Source organism: Oreochromis niloticus, linkage group LG20 (assembly GCF_001858045.2).
Source record: "Oreochromis niloticus isolate F11D_XX linkage group LG20, O_niloticus_UMD_NMBU, whole genome shotgun sequence".
In the NCBI taxonomy this organism is placed as follows: domain Eukaryota; kingdom Metazoa; phylum Chordata; class Actinopteri; order Cichliformes; family Cichlidae; genus Oreochromis; species Oreochromis niloticus.
In genome coordinates, this window is record NC_031984.2 from 14,377,977 (window position 1) to 14,393,928 (window position 15,952).

Genomic DNA, 15,952 nt, shown 5'->3' on the forward strand with positions numbered 1-15,952 from the left:
AGGGCTGCACTTAATAAACTGCTGCGGCACTTGCACTTTAAGCCACAAAGTACACTGCTCCATATTTGGGGTTTGTTCAATTTTGCAGGGATCCTCAGAAAAGTACACTTTATTTGTCAGAGTAACCACAACTGAAAGCAAACAATAAGATAATATGTCTGCCCGATTTCGTTCTACACTGACAAAGTGAAGCCACACACACTCCAGAGCTAATCATCCAGCTTTGGATTTCTCTGAATCCATGCCCACATGATGATTAGCTAGTGAGAAGCTCAAAACATTACTGCAGTGAAAGAGTATCAGCTTTAAATTCTGTTCTGCTTCCAATCAAATTCCTCCATCAAGGCGGATCATGACAAGAAGAAAATATTGCATTTCTTTAATCCATCTGCAGTCTATAATCGAGTTAAAGGCGTTACAAAGATGCACATTGGCGATTTGCATGTTGAAACACTAGAGCCAAAAACAGAACATCAAATTATGATCACATGCTTCTTGCTGTTATGTCTGTTGAAGTCTTCTTGGAATATTTAATCCTCAGAGAGGGAGAGAGAGAGAAGAAAGAGCAGGGGAGGGAGGCAGAGGTTGACAGAACTACTAGGCTTTATGTGCTTCAAGGGGGCGGGGTGGTGGACACCAAGACGAGCCAGACGGCACCACAGACTGAGTTACAGCATAGGCCATATGGATGCTATTCACTGCTCCCACTCTTCTTTAAAACAAAGTATTTCTTTAAATGAATGGGCTCAAAGGGCTGAAACACACATTTGTTCTCCTTTACTGTATGGTATGACTGCTGTGTGATTCTTGGCTCAGATTTTGCCACAGGACATTGAGCTAATTAGTCACCGTGATAGGCGATATGTGTCCACGAAGCACTACAGCAGCTCTTTACAGTTTATACTGTCATTCGAACAGCACGAGACCTGCAGTTGGAGTTCTAATTGAGTGTGAAATCAATTTAGCTCATGCAATTTTCATTGTTCTCGGCTAATAAATAATGGCGAAGAAGTATTTGGACTTAAGGTAACATGTTTGGAAAATGTGCGGTAAGTGGAGTAGAGTCATAAATAGCCAGGCGAGTCCAGCGTTATTCTCTATATGTGGGACTAAAAACACAAGTCAGGCGGTCACAAGCATATAATGCTTCTTCTGTCTTCTGTCTTCTGTCTCAGGCCTTCTCACTGGTGGAGAAACATCCGCAGTTCAAAAACGACGTCTTTGTGCCGTACGCCCAGTGGCTGGCTGAAAATGACCGTTTCGAGGAGGCTCAAAAGGGTGAGCTTTTACATCACCAGCAGGGTTTCACTTTTGCTTTTAGTAAGCCAGTGGGAGAGGGGCGACTTATGTCACAGTTTCTTCTACAATGCATGTTTCTGCTTGTGTTTACATATGGAAGTAATAAGGCCAGCTCCAAAACTGAAATGTCTCACTACTTCCTTGAGATTCTCTATATCCACTGTAAAACATGATCCTCTTTGCTCAAGCATAGCAGGACAGAGCTGGGCTGCCTGTTAACTGAATGACATGCTTCCATGCCTCTAATCACCAGTACTACAAGCGGCTCTGATGATGATTACCAACTGTAACCATAGTTATAATCAGCTCATAGATTTATAATTATGATCTCAGCAGGCATATTTCCTCTTCTACATAATCTTCCTCTGCCTGTCTCCACATGGAGTGCATGACTGAGCAGGTCTGGATGTACTGAAACTTGCCTGTGGTCATGTGTTTTGCTGATTGTGTGTATTTTAGTTCAGTATTGTGTTACTAATGATTGTAATGTGTCAAATTCTGGCCTGCCTCCTGTCCACTGCACTGGGACTTCTCAATAAATAACATTTCAAGAAATGATTAATTCTGCTTAACTCAGGTGAATTTGTTTGTTATATATTCTGGAGGTTTAGCTGGAGCTCACTTGGTACCAAAATCAGGTTCTGATTAGTACTCCCAGGGGTTCAACAAGATTTTGGAGTACATCGTACCTAAAGCATGTCCTATTTCTTAAATTTGAAGTTGTCTTTTATTGCCAGACACGCTTCTCAGTATGTCCCCAAAAGATAATGTTGTTATCTTTATTTTGCTAACAGCACAATGTAAGCTGTAATTGTCTGCATGGGAGCTCTGGCTAAAAGATTCTGACAATTGCTGCTGTGCTCTGCAACCTTGTCAGCTTGGTTTTTGTGTTTCTGTAAGGGGGAGGGGGAGGAGTGTGCGCCCATTACTAACAGTAACCATCAGCGTCTGAATGTGGTTTTTATTCAGTTAGACTGATGAATGTTTGCCATAATACAGCCTGACCCCTGCTGTGGTTGCAGGGGCAGGGTCATTACTGAGGTCGACTCCCTAAAGCTGTTTCTAATTACCCTCTGATTGGAACATGAAGGATAGTGGTCATGTTTATTACGGCTTTAAAGTCAAAATGTTTTGGCGTTTCATATTAAGAAGCTGCCGTCCTGCTTGGAAAGGACTTGTACTAGTTGTTACGTGGGGTTTTTTTGTGTTTTTTTTTTAAATGGGATGGCACTTCTTGTTAAATACTCTAGGTAATATGTAAATGTGTATGTCCCATAATGTACTTGCACTTCTTTTTTCTTGGCTGTAATAACGTTATTTAATTCTATAGAATGTAGTTTCATCAGATTAGTAGGAAAATTACAGACATTTTTATACATACTCCCATTTTCAGAGGTGTGAAAGTAATTGGTTGAACACTTTTTGGACTCCATGACTGCCTATAAAACAAAAATGTAAAAAATATATATAAATTTGCAGCATGGTGGTTAGCACTGTTGCCTCACAGCAAGAAGGTCCTGAGTTTAATTTCACCATCAGGCCGGGTTCTTTCTGTGTGGAGTTTACATGTTCTCCCCATGTTTGGGTGGGTTCTCTGCGGGTACTCTGGCTTTCTCCCACAGTCCAAAGACATGTCGTTAGTGGGGTTAGGTTAATTGGTAACTCTAAATTGCCCATAGGTGTGAATGAGTGCGAATGGTTGTCTGTGTGTATGTGTTAGACAGACTGGCGACCTGTCCAGGTGTACCCTGCCTCTCGCTCTAGACAGATGGGATAGGCTCCGGTCCCCCCGCGACCCTGAAAAGGATAAGCGGAAGAGAATGGATGGATGGAACTATATAAATGCCCAAAAGTTAATTCTGTTCATGTGGATGTAGCGTTTTCAGTGGGAGAAACATTTTGTCACTCATCCAAAAAACATATAAATGGTTTTCAATCTTAAACAGGCAATAAAAGATTTTTATTAAAGCTGAAAGTTTGCGCTCCAGTCACATCTTGATGGACGTTAGCAAGTGCTGTGTTTCCTCCCTTGAGATGCTCTGATAGGCTTTTACTCCAGACACCTTCAGTTGGTGCTCGTTTCTTCAGTTTTGTCTTCAGTAAAAGAAAAACATTTTCTCTTGGGAGATCAGGTGACTGTTGGGCCATTCCCGTTCTCACATGCCATTTGGAAACTCTTGGGTTGCTTTTGCAGTATGATTTGGGTCATTATCCATTTGCACTCTGAAGTGATGTCAGATTAGTTTTTCAACATTTGGCTGAATGTGAGCAGAGTTTATAGTCCTGTACACTTAAGCAGTCACATCATCAATAAACACTAGTGACCCAGTTCCACTGACAGCCATACATGCCCATGCCATAACACTGCTTCTTGTTCCTGAGTGTAACCAGTGGTTTGCAGCTTGTTGTAAACCCTCTGTATTTACAGTCACAAAGGCGTCTCTTGATTGTAGACTTTGAAAATGATACGCCCACCTCCTCGAGAGTGTTCTTGACTTAGTTAGATGTTGTGAAGTTGTTTTTCTTAATCATGTAAATAATTCTGTCAACATGCACTTTCCTTCTGTGGTCTTTCAGGCGTTTTTGGTGTTGCTGAACTGGTCAGTGAAGTCATTCGTGCTGAAAATGAACCAGATTATTGATTTGGCCACTCCTAACATTGTTGCTATCGCTTTCTATGACGGGTTTATTTTCTTTTTTACAACCTAATGATGGCTTCTCTCACTTGCATCGGCATCTTTTTGAAACTCATAAGCTGCGAAATGAAAGCGTCACACTTGGAGTCAATCCAGATCTTTTATCAGCTTATTTTGTCCTGGAATAACAAGGGAAATGTCTCACCTCGCTGTGAAACTGCAATTCATTTTGACCCTCTGAAAATGGTTGAATATGTATAAAAATGGGTTTTACTCTTAAACAGGTAACACAATGTTTTTATTAAAGCTGAAATTTTGCACTTCAGTCACATCTTGATTGTTTGATTTAAATCTACTGCGGTGGTGTCCACAGGCTCAATTACAAAAAGTGTGTCATTGTCTAAATGGACTTAATTGCATGTGTCCCCAAACATAAAATAACAATTATGCTTTAAATTGTTTCTGTAAATTCAGCATTACCTCAAGAGCAGCCAGTCTGTATGTCACCACTTTTCTGCTTTTATTTTTCAGCATTTCACAAGGCTGGACTTCAGAATGAGGCCGTGAAAGTCTTGGAGCAGCTTACCCAGAATGCAGTAGTGGAGAACAGGTTCAATGATGCAGGGTACTATTACTGGATGCTGTCTATGCAGTGTCTGGATATTGCCAAAGGTAAGATGTACAGGTATCTTGAGAGCAACCAGCCATAACTCATTTTTACTGTAATGCTTAATGCATTTTTTTTCTTTTAACCATTGTCTGTCTGAATCAGAAAGTGAAGAACAGAGGGGAGAAATGCTGAAGAAGTTTGAACGTTTTCAGCATCTCGCTGAGCTCTACCACGTGTATCGCTCAATCCAGCGATACACGGTAAGAATACGATACACCTTAAGCCTTCATTTTGCATAGACGTAAGCAGAAAACCGTGAATCGGTGTTTAAGTAACAAGGAAGACATTTTTTTTTTTAGCTGTGCGTACTTGGAAACAATACCTACTATGTAGTTAGCGAGGTAGTCTAGGTACAAAGTTCCTTCTGCATTTTCTCACTTTTCTAACAGTCCACTGTGATTTCTGCCTACGTTTGAATCAACTTTTATACTCAAATTCATCCAGACTGCTGTGTATTTGACAAAATTAGGTCTGGCTCTGCAAGATTATGTCAGTCCAAGAGTGTCAGGGTTTAAAGAGAAATTAAAATATTCATAGAGGGTGTTGGGTAGAGGGACAAAAAAGAGAATTAAAGGCAGTCAGGTTGCAGTTTATTGAAGGGAAATATCAGCTTGAAGGAACCTCCATTATTAGATTCTTGAAACCTCCCTGACCTCTATTACCATCAGTCCTCTTCTCCAAGCCTGCAGCTCCAACTTACTTTCAAACAAGCAGTTCTTGCTTATGAGCCCTGTATGGGTGACCTGGCCTGTGTCAGCGTTCTCAGTTTGTTGTTTCAGCTTTTTGCTCTGCTATGGTCACACCCCTGCAACAGAGAGGCATCGCTGTGATCCAGGCCAGAGCAGGAAACCTCTATATCTCATTTTAACTCTCCCAGACAGGCACTATAGATTTGAACTATCAACTATAGGGATAAAGGGCTGTTGGTGATTTTTTTTTTAAGAAAATGCATCTTTTCCTTCAGGGTACTTTGAGAAGGAATGAGGCACTTTTAAGGGTTAGGCTGCTTTTAGATCAGGTTAAAAGATGAAGGGAAAAAAAAGTTGGAAATGGAGCTTTTAAAACTTTCATCTGAGATTTCTAACACTTTGTGACCCCTTAAACTTACATGTGTATATTTTTAACTGTCTTTATCTGTAGGATGAGCCCTTCAGTTCTCACATGCCAGACACGCTCTTCAACATCTGCAGATTCCTCCTGAACAACCTCACAAAGGACATGCCACCAGGCATCTCTAAAGTGTATCCTAACATTTCAGAAAATGGACTTAACGTAGTGTTAGATCTCAGCAAATATTTTGAAAATCGAGCATTATGGGGGCCTCTTAATGTGGAAAACTCTCTGCGACAAATACATACCATTCTAAAATCACGACTGGCAGAGATAGTGAAGATAGAGCGGTGGAAAATAGATAGACGTAGGGAGAAATCAGGAGAGTTGGCGCCACTCCGGAAACCAAAGTGCTGCTGAGAGAAAGAAAAGGGGTGTTGATGGGGAGGAGGAGCCGATGCCAGCAAGAAACACATTTTCTGTTATCTAAACAAGTGCTTTGATTGCTGAACTTTGCGCAAAAGTGTGCATACAAAAACACACTGAACAGTACGTTTTAATTTGAACACATACACGGTCGCGTACACCCACAGCCACATAGGCAAATCCATGTAGGCACACATCGGACTGGAATGAGGAAGGAAAGCACAGCCTTGGAAGAGGAAATCAGGCCGAGCAGCTGCAATCCTCTGTGGCCAAGCTGAAATGTTCCAAAAACTTTGAACTTAGATTTATAGTCTCAGCAAATTGCATTCAAGTTGGTTCAACACTTAAAACACTGCACGCACACACACAAAATTGCACTTAAAGAGCTCCACAATAGGACGTGCACTGATCAAGAGTCACAAAACTGGGTGTGTAGGAGGAGAATCGAGAGCGGCGGGGTAGAGAGGCAAGGACAGAAACGATGTTGAGTTTTAGGTGATGGAGAAGTGCCTTTGTAGTGCTGTTGCAGCTGCAACTCATTGACCTCTGGTTGCCACTCTCAGAGCTCCTCTAGTAACAATATGTTTCTGTACAAATACAAATAAGCAACTCTTCCTCAATTAAAACACAAAAACCCCTACAAACAAACTAATTTATTACTTTCTGGGCATGCAGTCAGTGTTGCTGGCTTAGCGCAGCTGATGTTCTGCTAATGTAACACAAGTATAAATACGCCCACAATATTTGGAATAAGATATCTACAAAGCAGTAATTCTGTGCCAAATCTTCCCCAGGTTTATTTTTCCTTGACCTGATTATAGAAACACTTTATATGCGCTGGCCAAGCAGAGCCGACAGCTTGGTGCATATAAGCTTGCAAGGTATGCATACGAGAAGCTGCAGGAGCTGCACATTCCCTCACGCTTCCAAGAGTCTACAGAGCTGGGCAGCCTCACCATTCGTTCCAAACCTTTCCACGACAAAGAGGTGTGTGTGTATGTGACGTTTTTGAAATTTTAGAGCTGTGACCTTTATCATATTGGTTAAAACCACCTGTGTTTGCTGCAGGATCTGATTGAGGGCATGATGTGCTACCGCTGCTCCACCAACAACCCCCTGCTGAACAACCACGGGAGTGTGTGCATTAACTGCAGGCAGCCTTTCATCTACTGCGCATCGTCATATGGTCACTGACACTCATACACACCGTGCGCAGTATATGCCACCAAGGAATCTGCTTGTTTTTATGTTATTTTTTTAAATGTCGCATGCTATTTTGTACAGATGTGCTGCCGCTGGTCCAGTTCTACCTGGAGGAAGACATCTCTGATGAGGATGCTCTGTCTCTTATTGATCTAGAAGTTCCTCACACAGATCAGAGGGCTGCACGATGGCAGGATATAGACAATGGTGGTATCCTTTGCTCATCAGTGATATGTTGATATATAGAAAAACAAGGGTTATTAATGTGTTATAAAAGAACTACCGCGCCTTTACTGTGCCGCGAGTCTGTATTCCTGCTGTAACACAGTGCACATCACCTCAAAATGAAGCACGTGGCTCTCCTCTGCCTTGTGACAGTTCTAAGAAGCTGTTTAGTCTGCGCTGGCCTTGATTCTGTACTTGTGGGTAAGCTGTCAGAACTAAGTCATCTTAGCTCTCGAGCTAATAGGGTTACTGAGGCTCTCCTGTCTCATCTTAATGACACTAACCCTCTGAGAGCCGTAGCCACAGCCCTAGTGCAGGGATTAACCTGCATTAGCCAGCAGACACTCAAGGGCACTGAGGTATGCTGTGTTCTTCCAGAGCCGTGAAGTGACTGACAGCCACAGCTAATTTTGAACACTTTGCCTCTTAGAAAAGTCTCTCGGGGATAATTTTCTAAGGGGTTTTCCTGCTCTGCAAACATAATTACTGAAGACATATACGACAAGTAAACAAAATGTGTGAAATGTGTGCATTACCTTGGTTATATGTTCTCAAATAAACACAATAAGATCTCCAATCTTTGAGGATGGATGAGGGTTTGGACGATGAAGAGGAAGATCCATTTACAGCCAAAATGAGCTTTGAGGTAATAAGAAAAAGGACAAAATAGATGAGGTGATTAATATTCTGCCAAATGGGCAAGCCAGCTGGACAGGGTGAAAGGACGGAGTCCATAATGGTTCATTTTTGTGTATAAACAGCAGGGGGGCTCAAACTTTGTCCCAGTCAAGGTGAGTCGTTCTGTGCTGCGCGCCATGAGCAGGAGGGACGTGCTGATCAAACGCTGGCCCAGGCCGCTCAAATGGGAATACTTCCGCTCCCTGCTGCCTGAAGTCAGCATTACCATGTGTCCTACCTGCTTCAAGGTACGGCGTTTATAATGCATTCAGCTAGCAGAACCCAGTGTTAACCACCTGGTCTCCTCTTTGACGAACAAAGTTTTTGAATTATTTCTTTATTTTCCTGTCAAGTTGCTCACACTCACACATTGTGTTTATTGCAGATGTTTCACAGTGAAGATTATGAGCTCCTGGTGCTTCAGCATAACTGCTGCCCATACTGTCGGAGGCCCATCGACGAACCAAACTGACGGTGAACTGAAAGTGGAGCACCTAATTTAAACATTTTTGTCTTCTGATTAGATTTTCTTTAAAACTGTGCAGTACGTTTGGCGTGTGTATATTATAGGAGCAGCTCTTTGTTATCCAAGGTTGAATGGCTGAAGTAATACCTAGTGTTTGTGTGTCGGTCATTACAGAGTGTAAGAAAAGTGCACCATCAGCCAATAAAGCCACTGGATTATTAGGATCAGATTACCCCGGGCCAGTCAGTGATGACATCATTCACTCTATAAGTGTACAGTGTAAAGATATAAATAGAAAACTTTTTTTTGATATAATAAAAAACATATTTGTTGTGCAGAGAATTTTCCTATTCACAATAATGAGATAATATTCTACCATTGAGTCTACAGCTTTATGCACTACAGCTGCACTGTACGTTTCATAACAATACAAGATCATTTGTTGTTAAGTCACAAGAAATTGATTTTTATATGCTTGCAAATATCCTTTCAATAAATTGTATATTGGCAATTTGTAAAACTGCGAGTTTTCTTAATCCTTCAAAGACAATAACTGCCCCTCTTGATTTGTGTTTGTGTCTCTCAGATTCTAATTGCAGTTCACTCAAGGCTATGACTTGAGCTCTGCATTATGCATTGGTTAGGGATTAGGCTTTTACAGATGCAAATAAGTTGGACCGCTCAAGAAATTTCATTTATAGTTGGTCTACTCTGCACGGTTCAGATCACAGACAGTTAGTTTCCTTCCCTTTCCCTCCTACTCTCTCATCTCATTCTGATGCAGCACTGATGCGCATGACAGTAATGATGGGGTTTGGATAACCATGGCTGTTACCTCTCACCTTGAAATTGCTTAACATACTGCATATCTATTTCTGGAGTTTTCTCCTTTGTGTGTGTGTCTGTGTGTGCGTCTGTGAGAGAGAGGGGGACTCTCACATTGTGCGTCTTAATTCCATCTCTCCTAACACTTCACTCTTTGCAAGTCCCTAATCCGACTAGCCTGTTTAAAAGGTGCCGCACCTCCTCAGGGGGCTGCAGAGAACACCTTACTTCTACAAGAGCCGTTCCACCGTCCATCCTTTCTCCCTCATTTCCACTTCAACTACACCAAAAGACTCCCTCATAGTAGTTTATTCTAAAAAGAGAGAGAGAGGCACAGACTGTTTCATCCACTTTTAAGGTCTCAGAAGAAGAAAAGGCATCAACACCCGCAGCCATGAATGGCACAGAAGGACCCAACTTCTATGTACCCATGTCTAACAAGACTGGGGTGGTGCGCAGCCCATTTGAGTACCCTCAGTACTACCTGGCTGAGCCCTGGAAGTACTCTCTTCTTGCAGCGTACATGCTGTTCCTCATCATTTCTTCCTTCCCCATTAACTTTCTCACCCTCTACGTCACTGTCAAGCACAAAAAGCTGAGGACCCCGCTGAACTACGTTCTGCTCAACCTGGCGGTGGCCGACCTCTTTATGGTAGTTGGGGGCTTCACGGTCACTCTCTACACGGCCCTGCATGGATATTTCGTCTTAGGTGTCAGCGGCTGCAATATTGAAGGATTCTTTGCCACATTAGGAGGTAAGAGTCAGAATTGTGTAAACTGTGTTTTCTGTGTGGATTTAGAACAAAACAAGTCACACTTTAACTTTGATATTGTTTTTGGCTCACTCTCATAGGTTTGAATGTGTTAAGCCATTCATTTTCGTAGGAAATTAGTTTGTCTAATACTTAAACTTGAATCTAAGCTTTTATTATTTCATGTTTAATGTCAGTAGAGATTACAAACATGCTTTCTTTCATGTTTTAGGAGAGATTGCTCTCTGGTCTCTGGTGGTTTTGGCTATTGAGCGCTATATTGTGGTCTGTAAGCCGATGACCAACTTCCGCTTTGGAGAAAAACATGCCATGGCCGGCCTGGGTTTCACATGGGTCATGGCCCTGACCTGTGCTGCTCCCCCTCTCTTTGGATGGTCCCGGTACAGTTAGTTTCTGTGTCTACACTCTGTTTGATTAATATTCTGAGGACCATTTTCCCAGTAAAGCAGTTTTATAGTTATGTTTTTTAAAACCTGCAAAGTAGTGTAAATCACACATGCGGCACAAATACTCTGTGTAATGGTGCTGGCGGAAGTCTTTGAGTTATTGTGTGTTGTGCAGGTATATCCCAGAGGGAATGCAGTGTTCCTGTGGGATTGACTACTACACTCCCAAGCCTGAGATCAACAACACCTCGTTCGTCATCTATATGTTTGTCCTCCACTTCTGTATCCCCCTGTTCATCATCTTCTTCTGCTACACTAGCCTCCTCTGCACTGTGCGAGCGGTAGGAATACCACTGCCAAAGCAATATTAATAACAAAGACTTGATATATTGTTTAGCCCTGTAGAAAAATTCCACTTTATTATGTTTTTGGATTCTTTTTTTTCACCTTGCTCCCTTTCACAAGGGGTACTGCACATCACAGAGTCTCTGGAGATGTAAGGGATTTAGGGGCTCAAGGACACTTCAGGAGGGCAGATCCCTGCCAACATGGCAGCTTACACCCAGGTCCTTTGGCTAAAGGGCAGTCTGCCTGCTCACTGTGTCGTCCTGATGCCTTTATTAATAATAGAATAAGAGCATTTATAATGTATAAGTGATTATACACAATTATAATGCAGATTTTCATTTAAATTGGCTATAATCAGCATTCTTTAGTAAGTCTGTCAAATGGCAGTTTAAACATGTGGAAACAGATTAAAATAGGTTGCTTATAACCTACAGAGATTTTTTTTATCTGAATCTGCAGCTCCTCCCAGCTTTGGGGAGATTCAGAGGGAGTTTCAGGGAGACTGTTTTTGGCTGCGTGACCCAGCTTTAATGATCTGGTACACTCTTACTGCTCTAATAGCTTCTCATGTGTGTCTTTTTGATAAGGATACACCAACTGCAAAATACTAGGCAAAAATTTAATATAATACTTTGGCTGACAGCTTATACCAAGTTTACATTATGATAGTTTATTGCACTGATTGGCCTACTGCAGTCAACACAATGTCAATTTTGTGTCAATATATCAACGTTTTTAGCAAAAAAAACCCCTGCATCACCTGCTCTGCACCAAACACTACAAATACACTTTATTTGTCATTAGCTGGTAAACAAAAAGGAGAATCAAGCATCTAAAGGGGAAGATAGGTATAGCTAGTGTAGTGAGAGACAGTCTCTCCTAAAATCTAATCATTCAACATTGGTGTGAAATATGAGCAGGTCTTTACGTATGTTAAATTACATTAGCCTGGTGTGAGCCTGAGGTAAGTTTTCATGCCTAAAATAAGTCATTGTTTGTATTTTTGAAACTATCTTACAGCACACAAAGTTAAAGATAAATTTAAAACCATTACGATTTCTCCATTGAAACGTACAGCTCAAGCACGTGCTGCTTGTAGCTAGTACAGACCTAAAATAAACGCTGATAATGGACTTACGTTCTGCTCAGCACCAAACAGTACAAATACAATAAATCAAATGCATTACAATGCTAATGCCTAGCTAACTCTTAACCTCTATACTAGCTATGCCAAAAAGTCTTGTTCTGAATAACGTATTCAACCTTTGCTGCCCCCATGTGGACAAAAACATTAGTGCACGTTCACAAGTGACAGGCATGAATTCTCATCTGTTTTTGGAGAGGGTAATTGTCTCATGTTAGTGAGAGATCGGTAGAGCTAAGTCAAAACTTTAAGTTCAAAATTTGAATTTCTGAAATAATGCTGCAAAATTCTGACTTACTTAAGGCAGGGAAAAAATGCTTCAGTGGTGGAAACGGGCTTCCATAGGATAATGCGTTTGTTTTTTCCACAACATAAAAAACACAACTAAATAAACAGTGTTAGTCATCTCGGTGGTCTAATCAGTTTTGTTCAGCAGTCGTGATGGGCTCAAGCCTTTTGTTTACATTCGGATTAGAGGTTTAAGTTAACCTGAATCTGTCTGTCAGGCTGCAGCTCAGCAGCAGGAGTCTGAAACCACCCAGAGGGCAGAGAAAGAAGTGACTCGCATGGTCATTGTCATGGTGATCTCCTTTTTGGTATGCTGGGTGCCCTATGCCAGCGTGGCTTGGTACATCTTTGCCAATCAGGGAACTGAGTTTGGGCCAGTATTCATGACTGCTCCCGCCTTCTTCGCCAAGAGTGCCGCTCTGTACAATCCAGTCATCTACATCCTGCTAAACAGACAGGTATGACGAACAAGAGTATTTTCATCAACTCATTTTCACTTTGACACAGTTTTTGCAGGAAATTGTGTGGGCTTCATGTGCCTGATAGCTGTGGTTACTTTTCAGAGAAGCGTTTTACATTGTAAATTTTGGCTGATACAGTAACAAATTTCCTGTTCCGAGCAGTTGGGGTTGTGTTTTTTTTTTCAGATGTGTGTGATTCTACCAGATTTGCCCATTTTCAAATGATTTGGTTTAATTATCTAGTAGTGTTTCCATTTCTTTATCCTTCATTTCAGCGCTCACTTCAGACTAACAAATCGTTAACTTGGAAACTACAGGGATACACTAATGTATTCTCTACTTTGACTAGTAAATCTGAATTTAAGAAGATTTCTCTAATAGTTAATTCGTTTTTTCTAATTAATTATGGCCAAAAATAAAAAATAAAGTAAAATAAAAAAATTTCAAATGAGCAGATAATGACCTGTAATTGTCTTTTCTTTCATTTTTAACCTTTATTTCATAAATTAAGCCATAAGTTCTGTGTTTATAGGTTTCTTTGATTTAAGCATTTCTGTCATATAAAGGCTGAGATGTATTGTCGCCCCTGTTGTTGCATAAATTGCACTTTTTTTTTTCTTTTGAACTCTCAATGATTAAATTTGTAGTTACACTTAAATTTAAATGATTTACACTTAAACAGTTTGCAGGTGTCTTTTTATAGGCAATAGTTTTTCTGATCTGGCTCACTAAAAATCAAATTGAGCTGTATGTGGCCTTGCGATGTAAAATGAGTTTGACAACCCGTGAAGGCGTCATAACTCTGATTGTGATTTGTTTTTGTGCCCTCCAGTTCAGAAACTGCATGATCACCACGGTGTGCTGTGGAAAGAACCCATTTGGAGAAGATGAGGGCGCCGTCTCCAAAACTCAGACTTCATCCGTCTCTTCAAGCCAGGTGGCCCCCGCTTGACCTGTGCTCCCTTTCTCACCCTCTTCTGTCCCATCTGTGCCTGCCTCAGATGGGGACCCACCACCGCCAAGCAGCACTACCTTCAATCAGCCAATCCTCTTGACTTACCTCTCCCTTTGTCTTCTCTGCAGTGTTGCCACTGCACCTTCAAGCGGGACTGACGCATTTAAAAACCAGCATGTGTGTTTTTAATCCATTTAATTATGGAGGGTTCAGCTGGTCTCACAGATTTTAACCTGGCATCCAAAGGGGTGACCACTTGGTGGTCATCCAACTGAGCACCATATGAGCTCTCCACTTTCCAAAAACACACAAAATGGGTAAAAATCCAACTGTAAGTAATTATCACAGCTAATTATGTATCCAAAAACGTGCTTTAAACAGTCAATTATATGAGTGGAATTACTCTGTTTAGATAATCAGATGACTTTTTAAGCTCTACTTTTGTCTCTCTAACTTTATTCTAGTTGCCGTGTTGATCAAGCTGAGAAGGTTAGCTTCTTGGTATTGTCTGAGATGATTAGTGTAAAGAAAAATGGACCTCCTGCAAGAGTCTGTACATGTGTGAGTTGGATGTTTATGTATGCGAATGTCAGAATGCTAGTGTGTGAATTAAGGTGAAAAAGGAATATTACTGTAATGGCTAGGATTTGTGGCAGTTGTTCTGTGTCCTGCAATAAAAACAAAGCTAAATATCTGCATGACCCCCCCTGCCCCTTACTCGTTTTCTTCATGAGAACATTTACAAGGATTTCTGAGAAGTTCCAGATGCTAGCTTGTGGGCTTTTAGGTGGCAGGCCAAATCATAATGGTTTTCAAATGTTAAAATTCACTGTGGCGCTGTAATGCATTTAGAAGTGAACCACTCTGAGAATTAGTATAATAAATGCCATTACTAGACACTTTAAAATCCTAAATACTGTAATTTATTTCACAAACTCTGACAAGTCATTTGGCATCACAAATACAGTCTCTCCTCTGATTATATTGAGCTCACTTTTTTTTTTCTTAAATGTAAATTTCCCTCTTTTAAATTTGATCAGAATCCAACATGATTACCATTCATTGACAAGCACACAGATCAACACTTATATACTGATGCAGCTCTTCCCAGTGAACTACATTACATTTGATTTCATAAATTTCAGTCATTTATATTCTTCGCCCCACTCCTCCGCAACCCGTCATCAACCTGCGAAGCACATTGGGACATATTGTTGAAAGCACCAATGAAAGTCCAACGCCCATCTTCACCGATCACACCTGAGAACGTTGCAGGCTTTAGGAGATGAGAGGAGTTTATCACGGTCCTACTAATCCTGATGAACAGGCCACTTGAAAGCATTATAACACATCTATAAATATTGCTATGGACATTATATTACAGTACAGTGCATCATTGGCTCGTTCCCTTCAGAAAAGGGTTCAGTGCGTTAAGGTTGCCACCAGGGCGAACTGTAGGTCCCAGTAACTGTAAAGACATCCCAAAAAGCCCCATCTCTGAGCTCCCACACATTCCCTCTAAAGCGTAGTAGAGTCCAGTCGGAACTGCGTCTGTTTCATGGATTAATATTTGGGAGAATTTCTTGGCATCCCCACGAGAAAGGAGGGACACTTTGCAAATGTATGATGCTTAACAGGCAGGTTTGAATCCTTTGCTCTGCCGCTTTTCATCCTGGTAACAGTTTGCTTGAAGAATAATAACACTTAAGACGGATAGCTCCTGTGACCGACATTCCCAAGTAACCATGTAAGTGGGAGAAAGGCAGCTGGCAGCAGGAGGAAGAGATTGTGAGCAGAAGATATTGGCAGGTTCAGGCTTCACTGCAGCACTCATAGATGTTGTCCTCTACAAGGGCAATGACCTGCTCAAACTTGTGGTGCAGCTGAGTGCGACGTGCAGTGGGGTTCGACTCCAGAGCGTTCACCACCTGACCGAGGGAGATAGAAAAGAAACACACAACAAAGGAGACTTTCAGTGGCTGTCGAGCATTCATGCATCTATCTATCTGGAGAGATTTAGAGAACCAGCCAGACATAGAAAGTCGAACAAGTGAAAGGGAGAGGCAGCAGAGGAACAAGTGAAGTACTTCAGCCTCTTCTGCTGCCTTCATGCATGCCT

At 41.4% G+C, this 15,952-nt stretch overlaps 3 protein-coding genes and 1 long non-coding RNA gene across 4 annotated transcripts in view; 2 read left to right on the forward strand and 2 right to left on the reverse strand.

Moving 5' to 3' along the window:
* ift122 (intraflagellar transport 122 homolog (Chlamydomonas)) overlaps window positions 1-9,173 on the forward strand; it is a 25,378-nt gene extending 16,205 nt beyond the window's left edge. The window contains exons 20-29 of the mRNA XM_019349638.2: window positions 1,176-1,278; window positions 4,467-4,607; window positions 4,708-4,805; window positions 5,746-5,846; window positions 6,903-7,068; window positions 7,150-7,267; window positions 7,366-7,494; window positions 8,079-8,155; window positions 8,271-8,435; window positions 8,573-9,173. Of these exons, the coding sequence (XP_019205183.1) occupies window positions 1,176-1,278; window positions 4,467-4,607; window positions 4,708-4,805; window positions 5,746-5,846; window positions 6,903-7,068; window positions 7,150-7,267; window positions 7,366-7,494; window positions 8,079-8,155; window positions 8,271-8,435; window positions 8,573-8,659 (1,185 nt within the window). The 3' untranslated portion in view covers window positions 8,660-9,173. The remainder of the gene's footprint in view (window positions 1-1,175; window positions 1,279-4,466; window positions 4,608-4,707; window positions 4,806-5,745; window positions 5,847-6,902; window positions 7,069-7,149; window positions 7,268-7,365; window positions 7,495-8,078; window positions 8,156-8,270; window positions 8,436-8,572) is intronic.
* On the reverse strand, window positions 4,828-8,135 carry LOC102077202 (uncharacterized). Its single transcript, XR_003215597.1, has 3 exons — window positions 8,046-8,135; window positions 5,964-6,355; window positions 4,828-5,410 (listed from the first exon to the last, which is right to left on the reverse strand). It is a non-coding gene; the product is annotated as an uncharacterized LOC102077202 (long non-coding RNA).
* A 132-nt stretch (window positions 9,174-9,305) lies between the features above and the next one.
* exorh (extra-ocular rhodopsin) lies at window positions 9,306-15,221 on the forward strand. Its single transcript, XM_003438995.5, has 5 exons — window positions 9,306-10,233; window positions 10,463-10,631; window positions 10,813-10,978; window positions 12,636-12,875; window positions 13,711-15,221. Exons 1-5 carry the CDS (start codon window positions 9,873-9,875, stop codon window positions 13,828-13,830), a joined length of 1,056 nt encoding a protein of 351 aa, XP_003439043.1. The 5' UTR covers window positions 9,306-9,872; the 3' UTR covers window positions 13,831-15,221.
* plxnd1 (plexin D1) overlaps window positions 14,734-15,952 on the reverse strand; it is a 72,222-nt gene continuing 71,003 nt past the window's right edge. The window contains exon 36 of the mRNA XM_005448703.4: window positions 14,734-15,761. Coding sequence (XP_005448760.1) covers window positions 15,645-15,761 — 117 coding nt within the window. The 3' untranslated portion in view covers window positions 14,734-15,644. The remainder of the gene's footprint in view (window positions 15,762-15,952) is intronic.